The sequence below is a fragment of the Pyxicephalus adspersus genome, chromosome 11 (assembly GCF_032062135.1).
Source record: "Pyxicephalus adspersus chromosome 11, UCB_Pads_2.0, whole genome shotgun sequence".
NCBI classification, from domain to species: Eukaryota; Metazoa; Chordata; class Amphibia; order Anura; family Pyxicephalidae; genus Pyxicephalus; species Pyxicephalus adspersus.
In genome coordinates this window covers 43,548,973-43,562,670 of record NC_092868.1, presented here as the reverse complement: position 1 = coordinate 43,562,670, position 13,698 = coordinate 43,548,973, and the positions used below count along the sequence as shown (strand labels likewise).

At 39.2% G+C, this 13,698-nt stretch overlaps 1 protein-coding gene across 6 annotated transcripts in view; it reads right to left on the bottom strand.

The window, feature by feature from the left end:
• Window positions 1-13,698, bottom strand: part of PRKCZ (protein kinase C zeta) — a 157,891-nt gene that overhangs the window by 38,156 nt on the left and 106,037 nt on the right. For all 6 annotated transcript variants that reach the window (XM_072427153.1, XM_072427156.1, XM_072427155.1 and 3 more), the window contains 2 exons: window positions 5,662-5,743; window positions 1,565-1,617 (listed from right to left, as the gene is read on the bottom strand). In XM_072427153.1, coding sequence (XP_072283254.1) covers window positions 1,565-1,617; window positions 5,662-5,743 — 135 coding nt within the window. The remainder of the gene's footprint in view (window positions 1-1,564; window positions 1,618-5,661; window positions 5,744-13,698) is intronic.

The window sequence follows — 13,698 nt, the reverse complement described above, 5'->3', positions numbered from 1 at the left end:
CCAATAGATTTATGTTGCTTCTGTGAAGCTCAACATTACTCTATGACTTTGACTCCCTTTGACTACTCTATGAAGTCCTACCCATGCTGAGATGAAGGATTGGGTAATCCTAACTGGTTTCAATTGGATGATACTCCCAATATTTTTTGATGTCCTATATTTTTTCTTAATAAGCAAAATCTGCAAGATGCATCAAAATGCAAGCAGGACTACTTTTATACAGTTTAATGTACTCATCCAATTTTTTCACAAAATGTTTTGGACATTTGATGTATTTTCACATCAAAAAAATTATCATTTTAACAGCGATATGAGGTTTAAAGAAATTGGTTTATTAAATAGTGCCTTAAAAGTCCAGTAAATTTTTACAATTAAATAATTATGGTTTAATAGGGTTGAATGTGGAACATTACATACACACTGTAGTTTTTTCAGCCTAAAATACTGTTGAAATAGTTTCTATTTATACATATATAGAAACATTTAAAATAGGACAAAGGATTACTAGAGCACATGGGTAAAGAGACCGCAATACAAGCACAGCTTGCTTTGCAACTCCTTTAAGGTTGATGTTTCTTGCTTGGCAAATGCAGAATTAACTTCACATCAGAATTCATTACCTGCAATTGATTTGCTGCAGCTGCATCTGCAATCCCATAAACTTGAAGGGGCAGAGAAATTCAGAAGCAAACAAACATGTGTATGCAGGTTGCTTCCTATGTTAATAGAAGAAAGGCAGAAAGCATGAAAGAATGCACCTATAAATCCCATTTGGGCATGCATGAATCGGGAATGATTGTTATGCCCATGGTAAACAAATTTCCTCCGTATGAAATGTAACAGGGAAAAAAATAACAGGATGATGGGTAGAATGGACAATTTTTCTCCAAGAGGCTTTATTAAGCAGCCCAAAGTGAAATGATGACTGGTGCATTTCAACAATTATTACATTTAAAAGGAGTTAGAATAGTTTTTCATAAAAAACACTATTAATGCATTTTACTTGCATCTCTTAGCTGTAGTGTATGCAATATTGTAAAACCACACCAGTGCAGATTCTGTTTTAATTTGTTTTTGAGAAGAAATGCAAAAATCTGCTGATTAGCAAGGTTTCCCACCTCCTACAGCTCTCTAGCAAAGTGGCTGCAGCAGTTCCATTACAACTACACTGACCTCTATATGAGATTTTCCATCTTGCTGCAGTATCATATTCTACCAGGAGGTGGCACAATGCAATTTGTCATTGCAGCCCAATGTCAGGAAAAGATTTAGAACCTGGAATGGGCAGAATTTACCATTTACCATTTTCCCAACAAATCTTAAAAGCAGGAAATTCCTGACTGAACATGTATTGTGTAGCTGAGCACTGCATTTCAGTAAGCATGGACTCCACAGTACACCAAAACATCCACCCTTCTTTATTACAACCCAAAATCTGCCGCAAAATGACAGGTACACTTCATCTTGCAGCTGCTGCTTATTCACATGGGATAGGACACAATGTGCACTAGACACAAAGCTTCATGACAGTGCTTAGTTTACTGTAAATGACTTCTACACTCACCTCGGATCCATCTTTTCGTGACTCAATTTTTCGGGGTGGAGGTATGATATTTACTAAAAAAGAAAGAAGGCACAGTAAGAACAAATTCACATACTTCTGCATCGGGAAACAAGCAACACTGCTGAATGGGGAAAGAGCTGAAACCATGCAAGATACAAGAAGCCATTATGTGTTTTAGAGGGTCAGATTAAAGACATGGGAGCTAGCAATGCAGATTTTTTCCCAAAATTAAAATCTCTGGTGCCATCCTCCTCCTTTCCCTTGATTCCCTTGGGCAGCACGGTGGCTCAGTGGGTAACACTTTGGCCTTTGGTCCCAGGTTCGAATCTCGGGCAGGACACTATCTGCATGGGATTTGCAGGTTCTCCATGTGTTTCCTCTGGGTACTCCGGTTTCCTCCCACAATGCAATGCACAACATGCAGTTAGGATAATTGGCTTCCACCCAAACTTGACCTTAGACTGTCTTAAAGACATATGACTATGGTAGGGAGATTAGATTGTGAGCCCCTTTGAGGGACAGCTAGTGACATGACTATGGACTTTGTACAGGGCTGGGTAATATGTTGGCGCTACATAAATACTGTATAATAATAATTACTGTTTTGGCAAGTCACCGATGTAGAACAAACTTGAAGTCAGTAAAATTTAAACACCAGACTTGTATATCTGTTCCAAGTTATTGACTGGAATGCAAGCTGGAGATTTATGGCTCAGCATCTGAATAAGCAACCTGGCAATGACAACTACCATATTGCTATTCTGACCGGTCTCCTTTAAAAATACTGGTATACATCAATGCATGCTGATTTTATCATAGCTCCACACCACTCCTAGCCCTTGTATGTCAGTGCAAAGATCACCTTCTTTACATAAACAAGTAGACACATATACAGGAAAGTGGAACTCCAAGAAAACTGCTATATACACAGTTTAAATTCAATGGGCCAGATTTATCAAAGCTCTCCAAGAATGGAGAAGATACACTTTCATCAATGAAGCTGGGTGATCCAAAAAAACTGAAACTGATCTGGGTCCAGGATTGAAAACTTTTGCTAACAAATAGCAAATGACAATGAAGAAATCCATTCCAGGTTTGCTGGATCACTCAGCTTCACTGAAGAAAGTGTGTCTTCTCCAGCCTTGGAGAGCTTTAATACATCAGGGTCAATATCTTTCCTGTTTTGCCGGACAATGGATTAATAATTCTATACAGCTAGTCTAGAATGTTACAGACTTCTCTCCTCCAGTTTGGGCAATGAAACGACATCATTGCTTTTGTTCAATTAGCAGAAAACAGTAAAGCTGAAGCAGAAAGCAGCAGACGTGTTCTACCTGAATGTGCAGTGTGGCAAAGATAAGAGAATCACAAGGATGACTGAGCAGATCTACGCATCTATTAACTAGTAAAAAAGGTACCTAATCGTTGCCTGTTTTCTACAAGTTACACTTTTAAACCAGCTTTTTCTATATAAAATGTGTTAAGAAGGGGCAAATTAGTCATTGGTTCTTGTACAACTACACAAGCTTTTAAAGCATCAGTTATGCCCACTGGAACATGCCCATATATTTTTCATATTGATAGATATCTGCTGAAAGGTTTGGTATCAAACTGCTGCAAGCAAAAACAGATTATTTTTCTTTGGATACCGAAAATAATGAAAGTGACTGCACTGCACTGCAGTATATACAGGTAAAGCATTGAGATGGGGACATGTATGGGTGCAAAGTGAAAAAAAATAGAGATATACCATTCCCAGACTGAGACAAAATACAGAATCCAACTGGCTGCTATAAGCATCAGCACTTTTACATTATTCAGAAAACAGCCGGATTCAAGCAGCATGAAGCCATTTTTCTCCATTCCTATCAGCAGAGCCCCTTGCAATGTCCTGTGGAATCACTATAGCAAGCTGTGCTTGCTATGCATCATTCCCATAAGAGTCTTGGAGCGGATTACTATTAAGTAAAGGGATGTGCCAGTCCTGAGTGCCAGCATGAGATAGCTCATTTGTAAAAATGTTCCCTCCGGGCTGTTTAAGATCCCTCTAGGGTATACTGCAGGCATGATGTTAAAAACTGATCGGAATAAAAATCACATCTGTCAAACTACAAGCACAGCTATGCTAAAAGGTGCTGCGTGTTATATCATACTGGATATAGTGTTATTGGTTCTCAATCTGGAGGGACACATGGTTTAAAGTGCACCTGTATAAAAACCTTTACCAAAGTTTTTGGACAATTTTTTGTTAAAATGCACACATAAGGACAAAGAGTTAGATTATTTAAAACCCATAAATATAACTCCCTGGAAAAATTTGGTAGTAGTTATAATTTTATGTGACACATTATTTGCTCTACTGCTTATCAAACCTAAATATTCAGCAACAAAAAACACTATAATCTTATTTAAAACACACAAAAGTCCAATTTTGGGAAAAAATATAAAAAAATGAGATTGTTTTGAGTAAATAGATACCAAACAAGTCAAGCTGAAAAACGGAACGACTTGCATACTCCGTAGTATCCATATGAAGTGTTTTAGAAATATTTATTTTATGATCATTTCAAAGTAGGGTTATGTTCACATTGGCGGAGAGGTTACTGCTTCCTTATCCCAGGGAACCACTGCATGTTGGGAGAAAATACAAGTAGCATCTCCTGGCAGCAGTTCCATAAGGAATGAATAGGGGTGGATGTGAACAATACCCAGTACTGCTTACTGCTGCCAGATGTCAAACGTGAAGACACGTTCTTTACCAGCCACGCGATCACTCACACCTCAGTATTGGTTCTTAAAGTGCACCTAAACTCAGAATTTTTACTTTACATAAAAGGGTAGACAACCCTTTTAATCAAAGTAAAACTTTTGTTTGTTAGTGTTTTCTTTATGTGCAACACCCTTTAAAAAAAAAAAAAAAAAAGAAAAAGAAAAGGATTTTATGGTTGAAGCGTACCTAAACTCAGAATTTTCACTTTACATAAAAGGGTAGACAACCCTTTTATTTAAAGTAAAAAAAAAAAAAAAAAAAAAGGTTACAACACTGCCCCCTTAATTCTCGATGCCCTAGGTGATCAAGAATGAATGGGAAGGAAGAGTCTCCTGAGATACTTACGTCACGCATCCCGGGAGGCTCTTGGCTGCTTGATGCGCATGTCCGAGCATCTCGAGCATACACAGAAGGAGCCCTTTCATCAATAGGGAAAAAGTTTTCTCCCAATCTACCTGAGCAGTGCAAGATCGGTTGACGTAGGAAGAAGAACACAGAAGAAGAGAGAAGATGTCAGCGCCTGGCACTCCCTCTGCGCCAGACCAAAGACGGATTCTGGGACAACACAAGACCCAATGGAAGAAACCTCCCAACGGATAGACCAATCTGTGGGATTGAAGGTAAGTGTGATTTTTTGGTTTTGGGTGAGTTTTGGGTTTACTTCTGCTTTAAAGTGCCAGCTGCAGGAAGCTACAAATGATTGCTCGATCCCAAAGAAGCTCTAAACTTACCCTTGATCCTAAATAAAGGCCCTATACCTATTTCACGCATTCCACTGTGCAAGGTGATACCCAACATACATCGCACATATGTTCTTTTGCACTGTCTTCCACAGACGTGACACCAGTCCTAGTTCGAATTTTGCAATTTAGGTTACAGTGTATATTATGTAGGGTTCAGTGGGAAAAAGCAAAATTAATGACACACGGTTATACTTAGAAATGTTATTTCCTAAAATGAAAAGAGTTATATAATTTTTGGTATTGTTGCCCTTTAATAAAGTGTTTTTTTTCCATAGTTCAGTATATTAAAATCTAGTCAAGCCTGCAGTCAATGCAGCTTGTGAACCATCAGATGCAGAGCTTGCACACAAGGACGTGCAGTAATGAACAAGTGGAAGGACAAAACCACTCAGCTGTGTAACACATCCTTGATGCACTCTCCTCTGTCTGATACCCAAAGACCTCTCTAATAGCTTTCAAATTGCTTTAGGCAAAAAAAAAAAAAAAACACTATACCACTACAGACACGGTAATTAAATTATGGTTTCTGAGATGGTTGCTCCTCAAGATTACAGGTCATTCTCATAGGCCAATGTGCAACTTACTGTGATCTGTTTCATCAGGGGGGATCTCGCCCTCGTCGCTTTTGTCATCTACGCGCGGCTCCTGGAAAGGCATGACCGGATCCTGTTATAGACAAAAGGGACAGGTTACATTTCCTGGTGGCTGCAAAAAAAATAATCACAGAGACAGAGATTAAAAAAATCTTTTGACTGTCCTTAGTGGAGCTAGATGCTAAATTAATGTGCCATCCTGATCATGACAATGAACAGCTCAAAACACGTTTTGAAATCTTTCAGGTTCATGCTCTGGTAAATATAAGAAGAGAGGCAAGACGTGAACTGCATCTTAACCGGCATGTCTGCTCTTTAACAGGACTCCAGGCTGCCAGCATTCAGAAGGCTTATCTGGGCACATCTCGATTATTAATGCACTCTTAACCCCATACAGCTCTTTCAGCAGCAGAGCAAGCTATCTTTTAAAAATAAAAAATTGGCAAAAATACTTTGGTGAAATAAAAGTGGCACCTGCGCTGGCTTTCTTTTGAAGGGCCGTGTACAAGAGGGACTAGTAAACAAAAATACTGTCTCGGTAAGAAAAAAAAAAAACGATACGTAGAGCATTAGAAATCACAGCTTGCACATCCACAGGTGCAATCGAAATAAATAAAGACATTCGAAATAATGATGGCCCTACAAAGCAGAAGATGGGTCAGATATTCAAGATGCATCCCAGTGAGGGAATGAGTTAGGCTTTGCTCATACTGCGTTGGAGGCAGTTTGTGCTATCAACATTGCGTGTTTCTTTGGGAAACATTGTGCCCACAGCTCAGCCATCATAGAATATCGAAACTCATAGTCCAATCACCCTGAATAGAGATCGGCCCACCCTGCAACTTCAACCACAAAGAGTGAACGTAGCCATCAGCCATGCAAAGAGAAGTTACAAAGACTGTAATATCAGTCACTTCAGTAGACCAATATAAAAGCCATACATTGCAAATTTAAATGATAAAGTCAGAAGATCATATTCATAAATAGTGGTTGTACAATTACGAGACTGCACATCACTGTATTCCTACTGCTCCAAGGGTTAAATATAAACACAAATATTAACACAGCATTCACACATCAGATCTTTGTCTTGCAGAATAGGAAACCTGATTTTTCTCCGCTGTACTCAATTATGACTTACAGATCGTGTGATCAGCATGTTGCTCGTTGGCACATGAGTAATGGTAAACACAGCTAATTGGCTACTTGTGCTGCTTCTTCCTCTACCAGTCTAAGCCTTGATGTGTAGGGACTGCAAAAAGTCTGATACCAGCCTATTGCATTTATCTAAACAATACACTTGACAATTTAAAGGAGATATATATATAGAGAAGCAAAAACTTTATATATTTTGTAACTTTATATATTTTATATCTGCTTGGAGCTCAGCTGTGATTAAAATATGATATACCAGGGCTGCTCCACCTGGCAGAAAAAGAAGTTTCCCTTGCTGGTCTATGTAGCTGTTGTGAATTCTTGCACAGAAAAGAGGTTCTATCCTCAAACTCCAAAACTAAGGCAAAAAAGTGTTGTTGGGAATTGAGCCTCCACAGCTGTGGCCAGACTATAGAAAATAAACTATTCATTTACCTATTTACTTATTCCTGATCAGTAAATCAACAATATTACAAGCCACTGCTGACCTCCACATCTCCTTTAAAGTAAAATCCAGACTCTAAAGCCAGGTTTCAGTTTATTTCTGAGAGCTTAAGTACACACACTAGATGATTGTCGCCCCAGGCAAATGATAAAAATCCAGCATGTGCACAGTTATCCCCCTACGTCATGGTGGCCAGGGCCTCTTGATAAATTATTGTGCAGGGATGCTGAACTTTCCTATGGAAAAGAGCACAGTGGGGTGCCACTGGTTTGTACTTCTACACTTCCATCTTCATAGAACAGGAAGGCACTGTATGTGCAGTGCTCAGTCCCTCTCCTGTCACTGAAAACAATCATAAAATACAGTTTCCTGCGACAGAAATCAGTTTCATGTCTGTACAGGGCTTTAGAAACATCTGAAATTGGATCAAAAGCTGATGCAATCTGATATCAGTATAAAAGAAAAGCTTTATTCATCCAGGCAATATGTAGGCCAGGTCCTAAAAGTAACCTCTGATGATGCATTGTTTTTTTGTGCTCAGTTTGAACAACCTAGACCAACTTTAAATACAGATGATGTGTTTCCTGAACAGCATTAACTGTGCACCAATTTTCCTTGAGTTTTCAGTTGCTCATTCATCTTAGCAGGGCTAATTATTCCAATAGGTGTGTAGTGTTTAATGAATGTGGGTAGAAGGGTTCTGGTGCATTTACAGCTTCATAAATCACTTATGCGGAGAAAAGATGCCTTAAAAAAGGGTTAAAGCTGCACAGCACACCAGGCTGCAGCTCATTATTAGCTCCCGCCATAAAACCCTTATATTTAGTGAGCAGCAGTGCAGCTGCAGTACTGATGTTGTTTAGTCATCACTTCCTATCATTACTTCACTGACAGGCAGAGGCAGCAGGGTAAAGGCGGTATGATAATCCAGCAGTCAGCACATCATGGCTGTCACACCGCTGTCCTCTGCTGTCACCCCTGGCCTTATTAAATGGAGATAGAAGAGTTTACAATCTGTCAGGCCATAGGGAAAGCATATAGAATATAGAAGAGCTAACAATCTATTAGAGTACAGAAACATTATACAAGAGGTGGATAATCTTAAAGCAAGTTAAGTTTTAAAAACAGAAGATAAACTAGTTTACAATGAGAATAATATAGTAATACAGATGATTCTTTTAGGTATAATACATTTTTGGAAAATGTGAACAGAGTACATATATAGAAGGTGCCTCTAAAAAAAAACAAAAAAAAAAAAACATAAAAACAGAGGGGGTCCAGAGCTATGAGCCCGCCAAGGGCCTTGGTTGGTGTTGATTTGGTTCTGGAACTGACAACAGGTAACAAACGTCCTTAGATGATGCCGCTTACTAAATGAACACTAGCCATGCACTGGTCGAAGTGTTTAACAGATTCAGTGTTGTATTCAATTATGAATTGACTCATTTCTAAATTATAATCTTCAAAATGGCAATGAGGTTACAGTGCAGTTATTATTATTATTAATATTAATATCAATCAGGATTCATATAGCACCAACATATTACGCAGCGCAGTTACCGATTTCTTATGCCAGTGAAATGATATATGCCTCAGGGAAAACGATACACGGAGTTTCTACCTGCAGCAGCTTAATAGAGAATGAATAAGGGTGGCAGTGAACGGTTGTTTACTAACCCACTGTCAAACGTCCAAGCGCTGGTTCTTTAAGAACTGCATGTGAGAGACCGAGTGGATGGCAAAATGCCAGCTAACGGCAACTGTATAGAAACACTTGGATTGTAAGCTCTTCTGGCCAGAGTCTTCTCCTGTGTCACGGTCTGTATTCGTCTGTCATTTGCAACCCCTATTTATTGTACAGTGCTGGGTAAAGTGTGGTCGCTATATAAATACCGTTTATTGTTAATCAATTAAACCCACTGCAGATGTGAAACTGGCCTTGAGTTTGTGTAAATGTGGTTTTCTAAATACGCACACACACTATTTTTCTTGTGCGGAATGATCTAGGCATTTTTTGCAAGTATAACACAGCAACACTGCATTACAATTGTGCCGTTCCACCAAGCTCAACCACACAGCTCACAGATAATCTCATTTTTTTGGGAAGGTAATGGCTAAACTATGTTGTGTTCAATAAGCAACCAAGTACAAGTAGTACAGGATTTGCATGTTGTTCAAGCTGCACAACACACTGGAGTCAGAATTTGGAAATTTGCCTCCTGCTAGCTGTTACAAATTCATCCAAGAAGAGAAAACAAGGAATTCTAATTGTACTTTAAATCTCCTCTTCCACTTGGGTTGTCATGGTAACAGCTGATACTGGACAAGGAAAGTCACGATTATAGCTGGAAGTAGGGAGCAAAGAAATAGAATGCTAAAAAAAAAAATCTTTCCTTCCTTTTGGGAAGAACACATGAATACATTAGACAAATGTTCTACAGGCAGAGGACGATCATTTATTAATAGAACCCAAGAGCAGACTCCTATATTATGGTTTATTACACTGGTTGTCAGCCAGAGCTATGTGTAACCAAGGGGGTAATTCAGACAAGTTCCAAAAGTTCCTCTGCCTGCTAAAGTACATTAAGTCTGTACAGAGTTTAGGCAAGGTATGAATTATTTATAACAGACCTGAGGATTTTTTTTTTCTTTAACCTAAAGCTAAACTCCTGGCTGACACATGAAATGCATACAAGGGAGCTTTTTTTACTTTGTAAAGGATATACACAGCACAGCCCTATCTAGAAGGCCTGGGAAACTATATTTATTATATATTTATTATACTGCAGTTAAAGTGCAACTAAAAGACCCTCTGTGCTGGCGTGAAGACGGATACGGGAGGACGCGGGACACCATGGAAGAAACCCCCATTACAAATCAACTGCTCAGCGGAATTGACAGCAAGTGTGATTTTTATTTTTTGTTTTGGGTAGTTTTGGGTTTACTTCCTTTTTAAACTCAGGAGCAGTTCAGCTGTGTTGCAACACTATCACTGGAAGCTGCATTAGTTGGACTGTGAGTTATGTGTGAGACTTTAAAGAGGACTACGGCCAAGTTCTGAAGGGTGGTTGAAAACAGGCATTCACTTTCAACTGTTAAGCTACGTACATACTTCCAATGGTTCTCGCCCGATAATCGGCTCAGGGCCGATATCAAACAAAAATCTGAAGTGTGTACAGCGCCCGTTGTTCATCGTCTGAACGACCGTCCTGGCGGATCCACGGATGATGAACGGCGAACGATCATAATGCAAGTAAAGGGGGAGAGCGTGCAGCAGGGTGCCGCTCTGTCGCTCTCCCCCTCTCCTCTGCATAGAACAGAATGGTGCTGTATGTACAGCACTCGTTCATGCATTGTGCAATAATAGTCATGAAAGATCCTTTGCAACGACTAAAATTGCAAGTGCGTATGCGGCTTTAGACATCCAGGAGTATTCTTAGTAGGGTTCCCACATGCATTTCTGGGAACAGCTTCTGAATGTGCTTGTGGTTTGAACTGGTTAGAATGGCATATCTGCTTAACTACTGAGAAACACTTGCAAAAGCATTTAAAAGTGATCTCTTTCAAGTCTATGAAGCGGTAGACTGCTTTGAGATGCAGCATGAATTTTCCCAAAAACCACAGGATAACACATGTACACCTGTGCGGTTGAGGACTAGCTGACAGCAGCGAACTGCAGGAACTTTGCAGCCAACAACAGCCCATCTGTACTCTGTCTAGGAGAAGCTGTAAGTGCAGCTGTATCTATAATTAAGTGCTGCAACACATTTTTTTTTTTCAATGGGAGGTCATTGTTCTAACTTAAAGCTACATATGCAGGTCAAAGATTTTTCCTGACCGGTTCCAGTGACCATAGAATGAATGAACACCATACACACATTGCTGTTCTATGTAGAGGGAAAGGGGAGGACACAGTGGGGCACCTCTCATAGAAAATGACAGTTGTTGCATGTTGTGCCATAGCGGATTGCTAAACGTTGGAGGACCACTGTACACACAATACATTTTTACCTGAGATAATCACAATGATCTAAGACGGCAATCATCTAGGGTGTGCTTTGGAATTACAGGTCTGTTCCCTTCCTGTGACTGGACAGCAAAGAAGCAGCTCGCAGATTAGCTAATTTCTCCACAAAATCTGATCACCCCTATGCTATGGAGAGGAGAGAGTTAGGTGTTCTGAAGTCCAGAAGTGAGAAACACGGTTTGAAATTTCAGTGACGCAGAAAAAAACACTGTATGCACATTACAGGTATTATGATTTGTGACAGGTTTAAAGGATTTTTTTTTGTGCATGCAAAAAAGCAGCAAACTGTGGCTTGGAAAAAAAGTTTTGATGTTTAGTAAAGTCCCAGCCAAGAGTTTAGAAACTTTTATATGTGCACTGTAGGACACCAAATGGCTTTTTGCCTAATTTTGATGTACTTAAAGCAGAACTATAATTTTATTTTGAAAATCGATCAGACAAGTCCTTGTTGCAGAAAGGGACAAGCGATGTATTCTTACCTGACATTGTCACCCAGCTGTCAAAATGATAGGAAGTGCTGACTGCACATGTGTTCAGCATTTGTTGTCAGAGATACCCAGCAAAACTGGCTTCCCTTGTGGGTCCCAAGACCGAATAAACTCCTGCACACCTGCGCAAGAGTTACGTCATCTGGGCCCAGGCCAATCAAGATGTTCAAAGATTAGAATGCGAAAGAAGGAAGAAGCTGGCTTGCCCACATCAGAACGGGGAAAGATACGTATCGTCTTGGGTTTAGTTCAGTTTCAGGAGAAATATATTACTTTGGGTCAGAAAGTACATTTTAGCCTTAATTGTGCATTCTTCCTACTAAAAGTGCTATGCTAGTGCCCTCTACTCCTTTCATTCATCTATTCTGCTTGTTGAAGTTCTTTCTCTTCCATATTAACAAGCGTCATCTCTTTTATATCTCATTAAGTGTCCCTACTCTACTATTCCATATCTTGCAACGCCTGAAGCTAACAACCTTTAAAAAGGCTGCACACGGGGTGAATAAATTGCTGTGCATCCCTGGCGGTATCTGTGTAATGGGCTGGTGGTTCTGGATAAAATTAATTTTTAAAGGAATTCCTGACAGATGTCCACCCACAAAAACCCAAATCTGAAGATGTAAATTTTTTTTTAACTATATCTAGCCAACACTTGAGATTTTGTATTGCGGTCTGTGTAACAACTAGAGAGGTTCACCCTATGCCTATCACCCTTTGTCTATGACTAAAAATGAAGAAAAGATCTAAAATTCTGAGTTGTCATTGGAACAGGAACTTAAGTCACACTTTGAAAAATAAATGATTGGGCAGGTGGGTATTGCAGAAATGGTCAAGCCAAGTCCATTTTGCAAATATCTGCCTTACTTTCCTCCTCATCCTGACATGGCCAATCATTGTAAAAAGGAGGAATAAAAGGAAGATGGCAGTGTCCTGTGATGGAACAGGAAAACATGAGTTGCGTGGGTTAAGTTCTGTTTTAAAAATAAATCTTTTATTGGGGACACTCTGGGGTGACAGTGGTTTAGTGTCTACAGGACAGGAAGTAAAAGGAAATGTCCACAAACGAACACACAGCAAAATAAAAACTTTAGTGTTAATGGGATAGAGGATGAAATAAAGAACCTCTGACTGTGTACCTAGTGACACTCTTGTGATAACAAGACAAGAACAGAAGGTAAGAGGGCTCACCAAGAAAAGCCATAGCAATAAAAACCTCACCAAGATTCAAACCTTTGTTTGTAAATGTTTGTGATACTGCCTCTGGACCCCTTGATGAGATATTCCCACTGGGGACACATACTGCAATAAAAGCTAAAAGATTCTAAGACCTTCTTTACTCTAAATACAACATTTGGGTTGGTTTGAGTATTTTATTACACTTTTTAAATTTCTTATTGTTAGGCAGCAAGTTAAAGCCCCAGATAGGTATGTTTTGCTTTGTATGCCTCTGTGCCGAGATTTTCCTTAGCTTCCTGTCTTAGTATACAGGTTTGCCAAAGAAAAAGAACATTTTTGTCTGTTGTCCCTGTTGAACAAATGCACCTATTGGAAAATGTTCCCTAGATAATTTTTTTCAGACCTGGGAATGATTACCACCAAGATAAATCAAGAGAATGAAGCTTTTCAGTAAAGAAAAAGACAATAATAAAAGACCTGATATAGTACCTAACCCAATGTTTTACAAAACAGATGGCTTTAGATAACCATTCATTACACAGAAGTTTGCAGGGAGCTGTCAGGAAAGTGGGCTTGTATAACAAAACCTGCAGGCAAAAAAGTATACAAAATGTTAAAAATATTTTAATGTTTAAAATAGTCATTTAGGCATTTTGCCTGGAGGTCTTTTAAATTATTATTAAATCCTTTAAAATGATTACACTAGGTCTGAGTTTTTCCACAGAAAACAAATGACA